We start from the raw sequence: 18,375 nt of genomic DNA, 5'->3' as shown, positions 1-18,375 counted from the left end.
AAAAACCTAGGTGTCATTTTAGATTCTGAACACAATTTCGAATCACACATTAGGAATGTGACCTAAATAGCTTTTTACCACGAGGAACATTACCAAGGTGCGGTTGTTTCTCTCTCAAGCTGATACAGAGAGACTCATCCATGCTTTTATTGCAAGCAGACTTGACTACTGTAATGCTCTCCTGTCTGGTCTACCCAAGAAAGCCTTTGGTCAACTGCAAAACATACAGAATGCTGCAGCATGGGTACTGAGCAAGACCAGATGGAGAGCACACATTACACCGGTTCAAATCCAAGATGGCGTAGCAGTGCAGATGTGTTTTCTTCGTCCTCTCGTGCACTTTTGTATTTTTCGTCCTTTTTTTTGTATACATCTCTTTTCCATTTTAATTCAATTATACCTTCCGGTAACCTGCCTCACCCAATGTGATACGGAACCGCTATTATTTTTATTTTTTTTAGACCTTATAGCCAGAACCACCTAGCCATCAGAAGCTAACCAGCTAATTAGCTACAAGCTATTTAGTCATTGTTAGCCATTGCTAGCGGCCTTTACCTTCTGCACAGATACCAGCCCTTTTTTTAGCCTGGATAATACTCGCCAGCCTACCAGTATCGGACTGTTTCTCCACTACAACCCCGAATTCCGTCCGTAAACCCTGGACCATTACTCCTGATCTTCACAGCTGCCACCGAGTGACCCAGTATCGAAGCTATCCCTGAGGCCCACCTCTCGGCCTACTCAGTTGTTCACCCGGACTCCATCCAAACACGGCTAGAATCCACTACTCCACCGGATCCTTGCCGTAAGCTCTGGAACTTGGCACTGGACCACCGCTGCTACCGAGTGGCTAATTTTCCCTGCCCCGAAGCTAGCACCAGTTAGCCGTGAGCCAGGCGCTTCTCCCGGCTAGCAAACTAAATTACTACAACTACAATACCTCTTTCGCCATCTGGCTTGGATCCTTTGTCGACACGGCGCCCCACCGCACCACCACGACTGGTCTGCCGACGAATACTCCATCCGCTGTGCCTTCAACCGGCCTCCGTCGGACGTCGGAGCAGACGCTTCTATTAGCCCCGGGCTGCTAACTTTAAACGCTGTGTCTCCCGCGTGCTAGCTTAGTACCGACTACTCCGCGGCTTCCCTGTTCCATCTATTGCTGTCCCCTGGACCCTATGATCACTTGGCTACATAGCTGATGCCTGTTGGACTGTCCATTAATCACGGTACTCCATTCTGTTTATCTGTCGGCCCCAGCCGCGAACTCAGGCTCTGTGTGTAGTTAACTGACCCTCTCTGACCTTTCATCGCCATTTTACCTGTTGTTGTTGTTGTTTTAGCTGATTAGCTGTTGTTGTCTTACCCGTTGTTGTCTAGCTAGCTCTCCCAATCAACACCTGTGATTGCTTTATGCCTCGCTTTATGTCTCTCTCAAATGTCAATATGCCTTGTATACTGTTGTTTAGGTTAGTTATCATTGTTTTAGTTTACAAGGAAGCCCCTAGTTCCACTCATCATACCTCTGATACCTCCTTTGTCCCACCTCCCACACATGCGGTGACCTCACCTATTATAAGCAGCATGTCCAGAGATGCAACCTCTCTTATCACCACTCAGTGCCTGGGCTTACCTCCGCTGTACCCGCACCCCACCATACACCTGTCTGCACATGCCCTCAATCTATTTTACCACGCCCAGAAATCTGCTCCTTTTATTCTTTGTCCCCAACGCTCTAGACGACCAGTTTTGATAGCCTTTAGCCGTACTCTCATCCTACTCCTCCTTTGTTCCTCGGGTGATGTGGAGGTAAACCCAGGCCCTGCGTGTCCCCAGGCACCCTCATTTGTTGACTTCTGTGATCAAAAAAGCCTTGGTTTCATGCATGTTAACATCAGAAGCCTCCTCCCTAAGTTTGTTTTACTCACTGCTTTAGCACACTCCACCAACCCTGATGTCCTTGCAGTGTCTGAATCCTGGCTTAGGAAGGCCACCAAAAACTCTGAGATTTCCATACCCAACTACAACATTTTCCGTCAAGATAGAACTGCCAAAGGGGGAGGAGTTGAAATCTACTGCAGAGATAGCCTGCAAAGTTCTGTCATACTTTCCAGGTCTATACCCAAACAGTTCGAACTTCTAATTTTAAAAATTAATCTCTCCAGAAGTAAGTCTCTCACTGTTACCGACCCCCCTCCGCTCCCAGCTGTGCCCTGGACACCGTATGTGAATTGATCGCTCCCCATCTAGCGTCAGAGTTCGTTCAGTTAGGTGACCTAACCTGGGATATGCTTAACACCCAGGCAGTCCTACAATCTAAGCTAGATGCCCTCAATCTCACACAAACCATCAAGGAACTCACCAGGTACAACCCTAAGTCCGTAAACATGGGCACCCTCATAGGCATTATCCTGACCAACTTGCCCTCCAAATACACCTCTGCTGTTTTCGATCAGGATCTCAGCGATCACTGCCTCATTGCCTGTATCCGCTATGGGTCCGCGGTCAAACGACCACCCCTCATCACTGTCAAATGCTCCCTAAAACACTTCTGCGAGCAGGCCTTTCTAATCGACCTGGCCTGGGCATCCTGGAAAGATATTGACCTCCTCCCGTCAGTCGAGGATGCCTGGTCGTTCTTTAAAAGTAATTTCCTCACCATCTTAGATAAGCATGCCACTTTCAGAAAATGCAGAACTATGAACAGATATAGCCCTTGGTTCACTCCAGAGCTGACTGCCCTTGACCAGCACAAAAACATCCTGTGGCGGACTGCAATAGCGTCGAATAGTCCCCGCGATATGCAACTGTTCAGGGAAGTCAGGAACCAATACACAGTCAGTCAGGAAAGCAAAGGCTAGCTTTTTCAAGCAGAATTTTGCATCCTGTAGCTCCAACTCCAAAAAGTGTTGGGACACTGTAAAGTCCATAGAGAACAAGAGCACCTCCTCCCAGCTGCCCACTGCACTGAGGCTAGGTAACACGGTCACCACCGATAAATCCATGATCATCGAAAATTTCAATAAGCGTTTCTCTACGGCTGGCCATGCCTTCCTCCTGGCTACTCCAACAAAGCCTCCTTCACTCACACCACCAAACTTACCCTAGTAAAACTGACTATCCTGCCGATCCTCGACTTCGGCGATGTCATCTACAAAATAGCTTCCAATACTCTACTCAGCAAACTGGATGCAGTCTATCACAGTGCCATCCGTTTTGTTACCAAATCACCTTATACCACCCACCACTGCGACCTGTATGCTCTAGTCGGCTGGCCCTTGCTACATATTCGTCGCCAGACCCACTGGCTCCAGGTCATCTAGAAGTCTATGCTAGGTAAAGCTCCGCCTTATCTCAGTTCACTGGTCACAATAACTACACCCACCCGTAGCACACGTTCCAGCAGGTATATTTCCCTGATCATCCCCAAAACCAACACCTCATTTGGCCGCCTTTCCTTCCAGTTCTCTGCTGCCAGTGACTGGAACGAATTGCAAAAAAATCGCTGAAGCTGGAGACTTATTTCCCTCACCAACTTTAAACATCAGCTATCTGAGCAGCTAACCGATCACTGCAGCGGTACATAGTCCATCTGTAAATTGCCCACCCAATCTACCTACCTCATCCCCATACTGTTTTTATTTACTTTTCTGCTCTTTTTGCACACCAGTATCTCTACTTGCACATCATCATCTGCTCATTTATCACTCCAGTGTTAATCTGCTTAATTGTAATTCTTCGCTACTATGGCCCATTTATTGCCTACCTCCTCATGCACACACTGAATATAGACTTTCTTTTTTTTCTACTGTCATTGACTTGTTTATTGTGTTATTGGCTTGTTTATTGTTTTTTCCATGTGTAACTGTGTTGTTGTCTGTGTCACACTGCTTTGCTTTATCTTGGCCAGGTCGCAGTTGTAAATGAGAACTTGTTCTCAACTAGCTTACCTGGTTAAATAAAGGTGAAATATTTTTTTACTTTTTTTAAACAACGGTTTTAAAGGTCTCTGCACTGGTGAGTTTTATAATTACTTTTAAGCTTCATCTATTGGTTTTTAAATCAATCCATGATTTTGCAGCCCAGTACACGTCAGACATGCTTTTAAGTTATGTACCAAGTAGGTCCCTCAGGTCCTCTGGAACTGGCCTTTTAACTACCCCAAAGACTAAAACCAAGAGGCATGGAGAGGCAGCCTTTAGTTATTATGCCCCCAGCGTCTGGAATAACCTGCCAGAGAACCTGAGGGGGGCTGAAACTGTGGACATTTTTAAAAGAGACTTTAAAACAGATATTATTAACTTTGCTTTTCCTTAGGGTGCTTTTTATTCGTTCAGTTTTTATTGTTTTCTTTTGTTTTTTATCCTCTTATGTTTGTTGCATAGTAAATATTTTCCCTGGGATGCACGTTGTGTTGCAATCCATGTCTGAAATGTGATGTATAAATAAATCTTGATTTGATTTTCCCGGCCGGCGTTGAGCACAATATTCACCTAGTTTACAGCCTGTCAGAGATTTCACCCACTGGCTACACTACGTAGTGGTACTTAGGGAACCATAAACTGTTAGTTCCACTCCTCATGACACATTGCAACGTTTTAAGTCACAGCTGTAGGATGGCCTGGCTGACAGGCTCATTAGGTTTTTAATTCATTTTACAAACCAGTTTGATTGACTTGATTTCCCCATAAACTGGACCATTGTAATTATGGGCAGAGTGACACAGCAGAATAGCTGAAGAGCACTGGCAGCCAGACCTAAGTTAAAATAAATCAAATCAAATTTTATTAGTGTAACAGCCGTCGTCAGAATGAGACCAAGGTGCAGCGGAGGATGTGTTAATCTTAAATGATTTTAATGACCGAATGAACACTAGCAAAAGAAACCACGAAAATGACAGCCAAACAGTTCTGTCAGGAATAACAAAATACTAGACCGAAAACATTCACCCACAAACCCCAAAGGAAAAACAGGCTGCCTATGTATGACTCTCAATCAGCAACAATGATCTACACCTGTTCCTGATTGAGAGCCATACACTGCGGAAACAAAGAAAACCACCAACATAGAAAAAGAAACCTAGAACGCCCACCCATGTCACAGGGCGTTACAATTAGTCACATACACATATTTAGCAGATATTATTCGGCTGTAGCGAAATGCTTGTGTTACTAGCTCCAACACTGCAGTAGTATCTAACAATACACACATATCTAAAAGTAAAAGAATGGAAAATAAATATATACTGTAAATATTAGGACGAGCAATGCCGGAGTGGCATTGACTAAAATACAGTAGAATACAGAATATACATATGAGATGAGTAAAGCGGTATGTAAACATTATTAAAGTGACTAGTGTTCCATTAAAGTTACTATTGTTCGATTATTAAAGTGACCAGTGATTCCATGTCTATATAAAGTGACCAGTGATTCCATGTCTATATACATAGGGAAGCAGCCTCTAGGGTGCAGGGTTGAGTAACCGGGTGGTAGCCGGCTAGTGATGGCTATTTAACATTCTGATGGCCTTGAGATAGAAGCTGTTTTTCAGTCTCTCGGTCCCAGCTTTGATGCACCTGTACTGACCTCGACTTCTGGATGATAGCGGGGTGAACAGACCGTGGCTCGTGTGGTTGATGTCCTTGATGTTCTTTTTGGTCTTCCTGTGACATCGGGTGCTGTAGGTGTCCTGGAGGGCAGGCAGTGTGCCCCCAGTAATGCGTTGGGGAGACCGCACCACCCTCTGGAGAGCCCTGCGGTTGCGGACGGTGCAGTTGCCGTACCAGGTGGTGATACATCCTGACAGGATGCTCTCAATTGTGGATCTTTAAAAGTTTGTGAGGGTCTTCTTCAGTCTCCTGAGGTTGAAGAGGCGCTGTTAGTGTTTGTATTTGTTTTCTTTCAAATCCTTTGATTGAGCTTGATTGGAGAATGGCTGAGGGCACTGTCTACATTACCTACATGTTGAGCCACAGGTTTTAAGTTGTGCCAGACCCAGACCCAGACCACAGATTCATTGCAATGTTTTTTTTGTCAAATTTTATGGTATAATTTTTTGCAAACTCATCTTACTATTTTTGGCAAACACATATTAGTTGCTGTATCAATGCTCCAACAGTCCTGCTTCATTCAAATATTGTCAATATGTTGTCTTTGACGAGCTCCCAAAAACCAAGGCCTGCATTTGTATATACAGAGACCAGATATAAACTGATTTATTTGTCTATTTCAGTCTGTCTCCTCCTGGTGGCATTTTAGTGGTCTCTTTAAAAGAGGTTGAAAAGAGGAAAGAGCCTCCTGAGGTTTACCTCAACCATCTAACTGTGAGAACTGGAGTAGCTGCCAACATAAAGTCCATTTTATTAGCCTCTAGGTACTTTTGCACTAATCATTCATTTGATCTCATATACACCTTGTTAACTTGACGGAGAGAGACAAAAATTCATCACCCTCATCTCATTTAAGTGATGCACCCAGTACTTCCAACGACTATGAAGAGGAGACTGAATGATTACTGCAACATGGTGGTTTTCTATGGTTTGGAGGAAATTAATTAAGGTTGTTAGGGATCACTGCTAAAGCTTCTTTAGTAGAAATACGGTAGTTATTGGATGTAGGTTGCGTATGGATTATAGACAGATGCTATGAGGTCTCTTCAGCACCTGGTATAAACATTTTTTAGTGAAAGGTTTAACCTGAAGACAAATTCTACACAGATAGGGGTGGTTATTGGTGGTCCCTCAGCCAGCTGGTTCAGATTCTGTCCTGGGGCCACACTACCACACTAAAACGGGAATGGAACAATTGTTGAACACCTGGTTTGTGGGGGAAGGGTGGGAGTGTGTGTGTGTGTGTGTGTGTGTGTGTGTGTGTGTGTGTGTGTGTAACCCACATCCGTTGCTATGGGGTAATGATGTTAGGGACAATATACAGTGCATTCAGAAAGTATTCAGACCCCTTGACTTTTTCCACATTGTTACTTTACAGCCTTTTAAAATGGATTAAATAGTTGTTTCCCCTTATCAATCTACACACAATATCCCATAATGACAAAGCAAAAATAGAAATGTTTGCAAATATATAAAAAAAATACAAATGTATTATCACATTTACGTAAGTATTCAGACCTTTTGCTCAGTACTTTGTTGAAGCACCCTTGGCAGCGATTACAGCCTCGAGTCTTCTTGGGTATGATGCTACAAACTTGTCACACCTACGTATATTTGGGGAGTTTTTCCCCATTCTTCTCTGCAGATGCTCTCAAGCTCTGTCAGGTTGAATGGCGAGCGTCGCTGCACAGCTATTTTCAGGTCTCACCAGAGATGTTCAATCGTGTTTAAGTCTGGGCTCTAGCTGGGCCACTCGAGGACATTCAGAGACGTGTCCCAAAGCCACTTCTGCGTAGTCTTGGCTGTGTGCTTGTTGGAAGGTGAACCGTCGCCCCAGTCTGAGCTCCAGAGCGCTCTGGAGCAGGTTTTCATCAAGGATCTCCCTGTACTTTGGTCAGTTCATCTTTCCCTCGATCCTGACTAATCTTCCAGTCTCTGTCACTGAAGAACATCCCTACAGCATGATGCTGCCACAACTATGCTTCACCGCAGGGATGGTTCCAGGTTTCCTCCAGACGTGACGCTTGACATTCAGGCCAAATTGTTCAATCTGGAAACAATTGAACACTATGAAACATCTGGTAAATCAGGCCTGGTATTCATAGCTGACTTTGAAAAGGCATTTGATAAAGTACGACTGGAGTTTATACAGTTGAAGTCGGAAGTTTACATATACCTTAGCCAAATACATTTAAACTCAGTTTTTCACAATTCCTGACATCCTAGTAAAAAATCCTTGTCTTAGGTTAGTTAGGATCACCACTTTATTTTAAGAATGTGAAATGTCAGAATAATAGTAGAGAGAATTATTTATTTCAGGTTCTATTCCTTTCATCACATTCCCAGTGGGTCAGAAGTCTACATACACTCAATTAGTATTTGGTAGCAGTGCCTTTAAATTGTTTAACTTGGGTCAAACAATTCAGGTAGCCTTCCACAAGCTTCCCACAATAAGTTGGGTGAATTCTGGCCCATTCCTCCTGCCAGAGCTGGTGTAACTGAGTCAGGCTTGTAGGCCTCCTTGCTCGGACACACTTTTTCAGTTCTGCCCACACATTTTCTATAGGATTGAGGTCAGGGCTTTGTGATGGTCACTCCAACACCTTGACTTTGTTGTCCTTAAGCCATTTTGCCACAACTTTGGAAGTATGCTTGGGGGCATTGTCCATTTGAAAAACCCATTTGCAACCAAGCTTTAACTTCCTGACTGATGTCTTGAGATGTTGCGTCAATATATCCACATAATTTTCCTTCTCATGATGCTATCTATTTTGTGAAGTGCACCAGTCCCTCCAGCACAAAGCACCCCACAACATGATGCTGCCACCCTGTGCTTCACGGTTGGGATGGTGTTCTTCGGCTTGCAAGCATCCCCCTTTTTCCTCCAAACATAACGATGGTCATTATGGCTAAACAGTTCTATTTTTGTTTCATCAGACCAGAGGACATTTCTCCCAAAAGTACGATCTTTGTTGCAAAGCGTAGTCTGGCTTTTTTATGGTGGTTTTGGAGCATTGGCTTCCTCCTTGCTTAGCGGCCTTTCAGGTTATGTCGATATAGGACTCGTTTTACTGTGGATATAGATACTTTGTACCTGTTTCCTTCAGCATCTTCACAAGGTCATTTACTGTTGTTCTGGGATTGATTTGCACTTTTCGCACCAAAGTACATTCATCTCTAGGAGACAGAACGCATCTCCTTCCTGAGCGGTATGATGGCTGCGTGGTCCCATGGTGTTTATACTTGCGTACTATTGTTTGTACAGATGAACGTGGTACCTTCAGGCATTTGGAAATCGCTCCCAAGGATGAACTAGACTTGTGGAGGTCTACAAATCTTTTTCTGAGGTCTTGGCTGATTTCTTTTGATTTTCCCATTATGTCTAGCAAAGAGACACTGAGTTTGAAGGTAGGCCTTGAAATACATCCACAGGTACACCTCCAATTGACTCAAATGATGTCAATTAGCCTATCAGAAGCTTTTAAAGCCATGACATCATTTTCTGGAATTTTCCAAGCTGTTTAAAGGCACAGTCAACTTAGTGTATGTAAACTTCTGACCCATTGGAATTGTGATACAGTGAATTATAAGTGAAATAATCTGTCTGTAAACAATTGTTGGAAAAATGACTTGTGTCATGCACAAAGTAGATGTCCTAACCGACTTGCCAAAACTATAGTTTGTTAACCTCTCTCGGGCAGGTGGGATGCTAGCGTCCCACCCACGGGACACACGATTCAACAGCCAGTGAAAAATCAGAGTGCCAAATTCAAAACATCAAAATGTCATCATTCAAAGTTCTCAAACACACGACTATTTTACACCTTTTTAAAGGTACACTTCTCCTTAATGTAACCACATTGTCCGATTTCAAAAAGTCTTTACGGCGAAAGCATAAAGTTAGATGATGTTAGGACAGGTACAACACAAGAAAAACCACACAGCCATTTTCCAAGCAGGAGACTGGTCACAAATACCAGAAATTCAGCTAAAATTAAGCACTAACCTTTGACGATCTTCATCAGATGACACTCCTAGGACTCAATGTTAGACAATACATGTATGTTTTGTTCGATAAAGTTCATATTTATATCCAAAAACAGCATTTTACATTGGCGCGTGATGTTCAGAAAATATTTTGCCTCCAATACTGCCGGTGAATCAGCACAACAATTTACAAAAATACTAATCATAAACGTTGATAAAATATTAAACTGTTATTCAAAGAATTTTAGATAACCATCTCCTTTATGCAACCGCTGTAACAGATTTCAAAAAAGTTTCACGGGGAAAGCACACTTTGCAATAATCTGAGTACGGCGCTCAGAAACATACACTAGGCAATACAGATACCCGCCATTTTGGAGTCATCTAAAATCATAAATAGCATTATAAATATTCACTTAGCTTTGATGATCTTCATCAGAAGGCACTTCCAGGAATCCCAGGTCCACAATAAATGTTGTTTTGTTCGATAAAGTCCATAATTTATGTCCAAATACCTCCTTGTTGTTTGCGCGTTCAGTAAGCTACTCCAAATGTAGGAAGCGCGGCCAAAATTTCACGACGAAAAGTTTAAAAAAAGTTATATTTACGCTTGTTGAAACATGTCAAACGTTGTATAGCATCAATCTTTAGGGCCTTTTTAACATAAAACGTCAATAATATTCCAACCGGATGATTCCAATGTCTTGAAAAACGTTTTGGAACACAGCTACCTCTCACGTAAATGCGCGCCAATGAACTCATGTCCTTTCCTGAGTCACCAACTTCCCGGCCTTCTTGATCGCTCTCTGTTCACTGCAAAAGCCTGAAACTAGGTTCTAAAGACTGTTGACATCTAGTGGAAGCCTTAGTAAGTGCAAAATGAACCCTAAGTCACTGTGTGTTGGATAGGCAATGACTTGAAAAGACTACAAGCACCAGATTTCCCACTTCCTGGTTAGATTTTTCTCAGGTTTTTGCCTGCCATATGAGTTATGTTATACTCACAGACATCATTCAAACAGTTTTAGAAACTTCAGATTTGTTCTATCTAAATCTACTAATAATATGCATATCCTACTTTCTGAGTCTGAGTAGGAGGCAGGTTAATTTGGGCACGTTTTTCATCTGAACCTGAAAATACTGCCCCCTATCCCTAAGAGGTTTTAACTCTTTCTCCTCTCCCTCCAGATGAAATTCTGCATCTAGTGACTTCTGATTACCCAATAATCTGCACACTCATCCCATCCCCTCCATCTCATTGCATCCTCTAAAGCTGCTATTATTGTCATGTTGTCATTATCTGCTAATAAAGTTTGCTAGCCGTATCATACTGGGCATATAATATGTGAGATACACAGATGAACTAAAAACACTAGCACTGCAAACACTCAGAACAAAGAAAGCAGCACTGCCTGGACTTCGCAGTCTCCCTCTTCAAGTCCCCCTTCCAAGACTGCCTGTTGAGAATAAGTGACAGGCAGAACCTCCCAATCACACAGCACCGACCTCTTTATTCCACACACCAGAATTAAGTATTGCAGTCTGATTGCCATGTGAGTGTACAAAACATAATCTGTGAAAATAAATTAATACTCTACTCAGCAAACTGGATGCAGTCTATCACAGTGTCATCCGTTTTGTCACCAAAACCCCATATACCATCCACCACTGCAACCTGTATGCTCTAGTTGGCTGGCCCTCGCTACATATTTGTCGCCAGACCCACTGGCTCCAGGTCATCTATAAGTCTATGCTAGGTAAAGCTCCGCCTTATCTCAGCTCACTGGTCACGATAACAACACCCACCCGCAGCATGCACTCCAGCAGGTATATCTCACTGGTCATCCCCAAAGCCAACACCTCTTTGGCCGCCTTTCCTTCCAGTTCTCTGCTGCCAATGACTGGAATGATTTGCAAAAATCGCTGAAGCTGGAGACTTAACTAACTTTAAACATCAGCTATCTGAGCAGCTAACTGATCCCTGCAGCTGTACATAGCCCATCTGTAAACAGCCCACCCAATCTACCTACATCATCTCCATATTGTTTTTATTTACTTTCTGCTCTTTTGCACACCAGCATTTCTACTTGCACATCATCATCTGCTCATCTATCACTCCAGTGTTAATTTGCTAAATTGTAATTACTCCACTACTATGGCCTATTTATTGCCTTACCTCCTCACGCCATTTGCACACACTGTATATAGACTTTCTTTTTTTTCTATTGTGTTATTAACTGTACGCTTGTTTATTCCATGTGTAACTCTGTGTTGTTGTTTGTGTCGCACTGCTTTGCTTTATCTTGGCCAGGTCACAGTTGTAAATGAGAACTTGTTCTCAACTAGCCTAAATGGTTAAATAAAGGTGAAAAAAAAAGTTTTAAAAAAAAATGACAACTGTACCAAAAAACGATCATTGTTTATGTATTAAAATCTTAAATATTGGCAGGGTGGCTTTCACAGCTGTTTCATAAGGTGTTCATTATTGTAAGTTGTAAAGGTATCATTTGATGGTATTTATTCGTTCCACATTATTCATTGTTGTATCCTATGACCTACAATAGTTACATATACATATATATATATATATATATATATATATATATATATATTATATATATATAATATATATATATAATTATATATATATATATTCAACCACAAGGGTGTACTAATAGATAGAAAACAATGAATCATAATAGAGGACTACTGAAATTATATTATTTCAGTGTAGACAAGGGAAGGGCAGATTAAAATTAAAACATTACAGCAAGACAAACCAGTGTATGAATCAAATGGATTTTGATATGAATGGAGTGGAAATTAGCTGACTTCGTGATCTGTAAGGTAAGTAACTTAATGTGTCAAGCAGATTACACGTTGTCTTTGCCATTTAGCAACATTTAGACATGGATTTCATGTTGTAATGTTAACAAGGTACCAAAAAGTAGTTAGAATTTATGTTTTCATTTTATTAGCTAAACAAAACTTGTTGCATAGCGATGATGAAAAGAACGTCATTTAGGCTGTAATGATATCCACAATTCTAATCATTAGGACATCACACCGTTGATATAGCAACAGACGCTAATAGTTTATTGAATCCCATTGTGAAGTAGAGTGGGACACTATTTGGCATGACAGGCCCCCAAAAGGCTAGGGCTGGCACTGACTGCATGTGTGGGTATGTACAGTATTTGGGTATGCAAACCTGCGAGCACCTCATGATGAGTTCAGATTTTTTGTGGCCCCCATCCTCATCAAAATTGCCCATCCCTGGTATTCACAGTGTTTGCTGTAATCTACTGTCTGTAGCAAAGTACAGGCCCCTAGTGGATTGTAATGAAATACCGCCATCTGTTGACAAAGATAAGAAAACTCGTGCATAATACCACACAAATTCTTTACATTAATTAATCTAACTACAGTATATGACAACTAAATTACAGATAGAACAATGGGCCAGATATTAAAAACGGATGTAATGTAGCATCTGGTTGGCGTTTCCACTAACTACCAAATATGGTGATGAGAGGAAGCCCAGTGGCTGGCAGTGTAAGAAGATGGAGTGAGATGGATTTTGGCTGACATTCTGCTAATTGTATCATCAATGAAACATTTGATCCCCATACAGTTCTGTTTCCAAAACTAGAATCTATAACAAACAGAGTGGACGGCGTTTTGTAGACTTAGCCTTTGCCAAAGTCTCATAGAATTACGTTGTTTAGAAAGAGTACACGAGAATGGAGTTATTGCACATGCGTACTTCACAGAGCAGGCGTTCCATAACGGAAATATGCAAGTCGGTGTTAGAACGCGCCAATAGGATCTCACTAGTAGCTCCTGTTTGGCTTTACCTCCTTACTTGTTCTGCCCACAATGATTAATTTGATCACATTGGAAACGTCTATAATGGGTTACTTATAAAACATATTTGACTATATCGTGTGCAATCTAGAGATAGCCAGCTTGTAGTCCTAAAAAACGTAAATTATTTACCTCTGGTTCGTTCAGAAATTCTTATCGGCAAAATGAATGGGGAAAGAATAGGGGTTTGGAATAAACGCTGAAAATACGGTCTGAGGTTAACACAGGTTTATGAGATTTTATAGGATTTGTTCTATAAGACAATCAGCCAGTTAACATAACCATTGTAAATTATGAAGCCTTTATGTATTTTGTGTTTTTTTCATAAATGCTTAAACATTTTAAAAGTTACGATCGGGGCGGCAGTTAGACTAGTGGTTAGAGCGTTGGGCCAGTAACCGAAAGGTTGTTAGAACGAATCCCTGAGCTGACATGCTAATAATCTGTCGTTCTGCCCCTAAACAAGACAGTTAACCCACTGCTCCCAGGTCGTCATTGTAAATAAGAATTTGTTCTTCACTGACTTGCCCTGTTAAATTAAGTTAAAACATATATTTTTTTAAATCTCAGAACCGAAGCTGGATTCCTTCTAGCCGTGACCGAGTTGGTGCCTACAAAAAGACGCCATTACTCTCTCTATTGTGTAAATATTTCAGTGAATTGCACTTCACAGTTTCATGCAATTAAATATAGAATATCGAATGAAATCGAATATTATAGAATAACAATCCATTGTGACAGCACTGACACATTTAGTAAAAAAAAATGAATGTTTTTACATTAATGAGAGAAAGTGACTTCGGTGACCTCTGGTAAACGCACCCTTGTCACGACCCGGTACCGGGTGGGATGAAGTTAGGACCCAGCAGTTTGATGAACGATGGGAGGAGTCAACTATGGGATTTTCGAGTGGTACAGTCAGTGCATGAAAATGAGTTACTGAGCCAGCTATACATAATCTCAACATTTCATTTCCATCTAATATCACATAAATACAACTCCACAGCAGTGTACAGATGCGAACGGAGCGAGTATGTAATTCTCCGATACGTTTGAATGAATTGATAATCGCTAACAAGTCCTGTCAGAGTTGATCATGCTGAAAATTAAATTGCCCATGCGAACGGCGGAGGAAGAATACCATACCGTCGAAGACGAGCAGGAAAATACCGATTACAACAGTCTCACTATTGATTCGATTTCGTACCGTGGTGTGAGCCACCGGTTCAAGGATTCAACGAGGGAATCGTGTCGCCTGTCGCAAATTGACAAGGAGACGGTGTTTGAGTGGTTCGGCTTGCACCTCAACCCAGCAAAGCGGATAGAGTTTATGTACGGAATACTTCATATGTGTCAACCACTTGAGCTTCGCTTTTTCGGATCCTGCCTTGAGGACCTTGCACGGAAAGATTTCCACGTCTTCCGAGACTTTGAGATAAGGGCGAACAGTCAAACTGACTTGGGCCTCCTTATGGACGTTGCCGACCCTGTCGTGCGTTCCAAACTACTTGTCTACCTGTCACTTTTGAGATCTGAAAACAGAGAATGCGCGGGCACACTTTATCGTGCTTTGAACCATATGGACCCAGCGCTGTACTTGAATACTTATCATGGCGTTCCAGTATCTCCACGTGGGAGCGCTCAGAATGTACCTGATCAACATTCCCCTCGCGATGGCGGAATGAAGTCCGGGAGATTGGAGCATCCCAGTGGGCCTCCACTGGAGGCAGAGTCGGGTTCCCTGGAGCACTTGGCGCTGCTTTTCACCATGGCCTCGCTGCACCCGGCGTTCTCTTTTCACCAGAGGGATACTGCCAGGCACCAGTTGGACAATGTGGAACGGGCCATAGAGGAGAGAAGGTATTGCCACAACCGCCCGAGCGTCCAGGTAAGCATCACATTGACAGCTTAAGTGCGTCTCAAGAGTGAATCCAAAGGGGCCTCCTCACCTTACCTCCTCTCCTTAGCTCAACTCATTACCTCACTTCTTATTGTCACTGAGCAGGTGAAAGGCTCCCATCGCATTTATTATCCTGTGCCATTAGATCAGTGCAGGTGAGGAAACGAGAAGAAAGCCAGTGAAGGCTTTGCTACTGTAGACTATTGAAATGCACCCACCCCCTTGGGGAGCCCTGGTACTTATGATGTTGACAAGTCCGCAGGGGGCGTTCCCCAGTAAAACTTTCACCTGACTTTTACTTTGACAATAATTAATTAGGTAGGTAGTACTTAAACAAGAATAACCTGTTTTTTACTGGCCACCTAGATCATAGGAATGAACAGATTACTTTTTTATACAAAATCTATATGTAATCACATTTTAGTTCAGATGACGCATTGTAGCACTTTATTTCTGGTAAAGTGGGACCAAATAATTGCTGTGGGGATAGACTGTAATAACCGTAGCATGTACTGATGTGAGTAGACTTGTGGAGTTAGCATAAAAAGAGAGGAAAGAGGTTCAACCCTTTCATACCAAGTATTGCTTAAAGCAGTTTCATTTCCATGAACAGTCTTGAGTGCATGGCCATATGACTACAAGCCGAGTTCATTGTGCTGTCACAAAATGACAGACGCCATAGAATGAAGATCACTTTCTCAATCAGGAGAATAGAGAGAGACCGCTTATCTGGTTTCAGCAGACATGCTGGCCACGGCTACTGTGTCTTCTGTCATCTTCTCCACAGTAGCTAGCTATTATGAATGGGAACACCCAGCATTCTTGTGAATGGTTGTATTGTGATCTTACTTTGCATTGTGTTGGAGAAACCTTTTTCTCTCCCCCTCTCTCTCTTTCTCTCTCCCCCTCTTTCTTTCACTTTCTCTCTCCCCCTCTTTCTTTCTCTCTCTCTCCCCCTCTTTCTCTCTGGCATCCAATGAAAAAGCCAGGAGTTTGAATGAGACAAACACCCTCTCTCTCATCTGTCTGACTGACTGACTGCTCTCTTATAGGGGCACTCTGTCATGCCCTCTTGGCTGGCTCTCGGCATAATTATATGTTTCGTTAAGACAGTTAGTCTACATTTTCCTGCAGCTAGGCGGTATTTCTAATAAAAACGGAGCTGACTTATGAATATAAATTCAACTGAAAAAGTTGAAAAAAAATGTAGTTTTCAAAGCATGTGGAGAGGAGGAAATTAGTATTGGTTCCAGTTAAGTATTGTAAGGGGGAAGTTGTTTAGTGGGACTATTATTGGGGGAGAACGCAATTTTTTTTTTTTACAAAAGCACCAATCTCTTCACTTTCTTTGTTGCAGCAGAAGCAGCATACCCTGCGAAAGGAGGACCTCAGCCTCAGGAGCACTGACATGGGTCAGTCGGCCTGCTGTATTCCCAATCAGCTCCTGAACAGGACCTTATCTCAGAGAGAAGGTAGTCTCAGTCCTGTTTGTTATTGCATCCTCTGAGGTCTCTCATTCACATGTTGAGAGGAGTGTTCAAGCAAGATGTATTTTAGCCTAGTGCGTTTGAGGTAAAACAAGGGACCCAAAGAAATGGTCAGATATGGCTCAATAGACAGGATATATTACAATTACAGTGAGGGAAAAAAGTATTTGATCCCCTGCTGATTTTGTACGTTTGCCCACTGACAAAGAAATGATCAGTCTATAATTTTAATGGTAGGTTTATTTGAACAGTGAGAGACAGAATAACAACAAAAAAATCCAGAAAACCGCATTTCAAAAATGTTATAAATTGATTTGCATTTTAATGAGGGAAATAAGTATTTGACCCCCTCTCAATCAGAAAGATTTCTGGCTCCCAGGTGTCTTTTATACAGGTAACGAGCTGAGATTAGGAGCACTCCCTTTAAGAGTGTGCTCCTAATCTCAGTTTGTTACCTGTATAAAAGACACCTGTCCACAGAAGCAATCTATCAATCAGATTCCAAACTCTCCACCATGGCCAAGACCAAAGAGCTTTCCATGGATGTCAGGGACAAGAATGTAGACCTACACAAGGCTAGAATGGGCTACAAGACCATCGCCAAGCAGCTTGGTGAGAAGGTGACAACAGTTGGTGCGATTATTCACAAATGGAAGAAACACAAAAGAACTGTCAATCTCCCTCGGCCTGGGGCTCCATGCAAGATCTCACCTCGTGGAGTTGCAATGATCATGAGAACGGTGAGGAATCAGCCCAGAACTAGATCTTGTCAATGATCTCAAGGCAGCTGGGACCATAGTCACCAAGAAAACAATTGGTAACACACTACGCCGTGAAGGACTGAAATCCTGCAGCGCCCGCAAGGTCCCCCTGCTCAAGAATACATATACATGCCCGTCTGAAGTTTGCCAATGAACATCTGAATGATTCAGAGGACAACTGGGTGAAAGTGTTGTGGTCAGATGAGACCAAAATGGAGCTCTTTGGCATCAACTCAACTCGCCGTGTTTGGAGGAGAAGGAATGCTGCCTATGACCCCAAGAACCATCCCCACCGTCAAACATGGAGGTGGAAACATTATGCTTTGGGGGTGTTTTTCTGCTAAGGGGACAGGACAACTTCACCGCATCAAAGGGATGATGGACGGGGCCATGTACCGTCAAATCTTGGGTGAGAACCCCCTTCCCTCAGCCAGGGCATTGAAAATGTGTCGTGGATGGGTATTCCAGCATGACAATGACCCAAAACACACGGCCAAGGCAACAAAAGAGTGGCTCAAGAAGAAGCACATTAAGGTCCTGGAGTGGCCTAGCCAGTCTCCAGACCTTAATCCCATGGAAAATCTGTGGAGGGAGCTGAAGGTTAGTTGCCAAACGTCAGCCTCGAAACCTTAATGACTTGGAGAAGATCTGCAAAGAGGAGTGGGACAAAATCCCTCCTGAGATGTGTGCAAACCTGGTGGCCAACTACAAGAAATGTCTGACCTCTGTGATTGCCAACAAGGGGTTTTGCCACCAAGTACT

At 42.7% G+C, this 18,375-nt stretch overlaps 1 protein-coding gene and 1 long non-coding RNA gene across 2 annotated transcripts in view; one reads left to right on the top strand and one right to left on the bottom strand.

Moving 5' to 3' along the window:
• Positions 1-4,832: 4,832 nt before the first annotated feature.
• Positions 4,833-15,252, bottom strand: LOC145877558 (uncharacterized). The gene is made up of 2 exons (XR_014391870.1): positions 15,118-15,252; positions 4,833-7,661 (listed from the first exon to the last, which is right to left on the bottom strand). It is a non-coding gene; the product is annotated as an uncharacterized LOC145877558 (long non-coding RNA).
• Positions 14,371-18,375, top strand: part of LOC106599295 (zinc finger CCHC domain-containing protein 2) — a 25,009-nt gene continuing 21,004 nt past the window's right edge. Inside the window, exons 1-2 of the mRNA XM_082973399.1 lie at positions 14,371-15,353; positions 16,723-16,837. Of these exons, the coding sequence (XP_082829525.1) occupies positions 14,562-15,353; positions 16,723-16,837 (907 nt within the window). The 5' untranslated portion in view covers positions 14,371-14,561. The remainder of the gene's footprint in view (positions 15,354-16,722; positions 16,838-18,375) is intronic.

This window comes from Salmo salar, chromosome 03 (assembly GCF_965601325.2).
Source record: "Salmo salar chromosome 03, fSalSal1, whole genome shotgun sequence".
NCBI lineage: Eukaryota > Metazoa > Chordata > Actinopteri > Salmoniformes > Salmonidae > Salmo > Salmo salar.
This window is presented reverse-complemented; position numbering and strand designations above follow the sequence as displayed.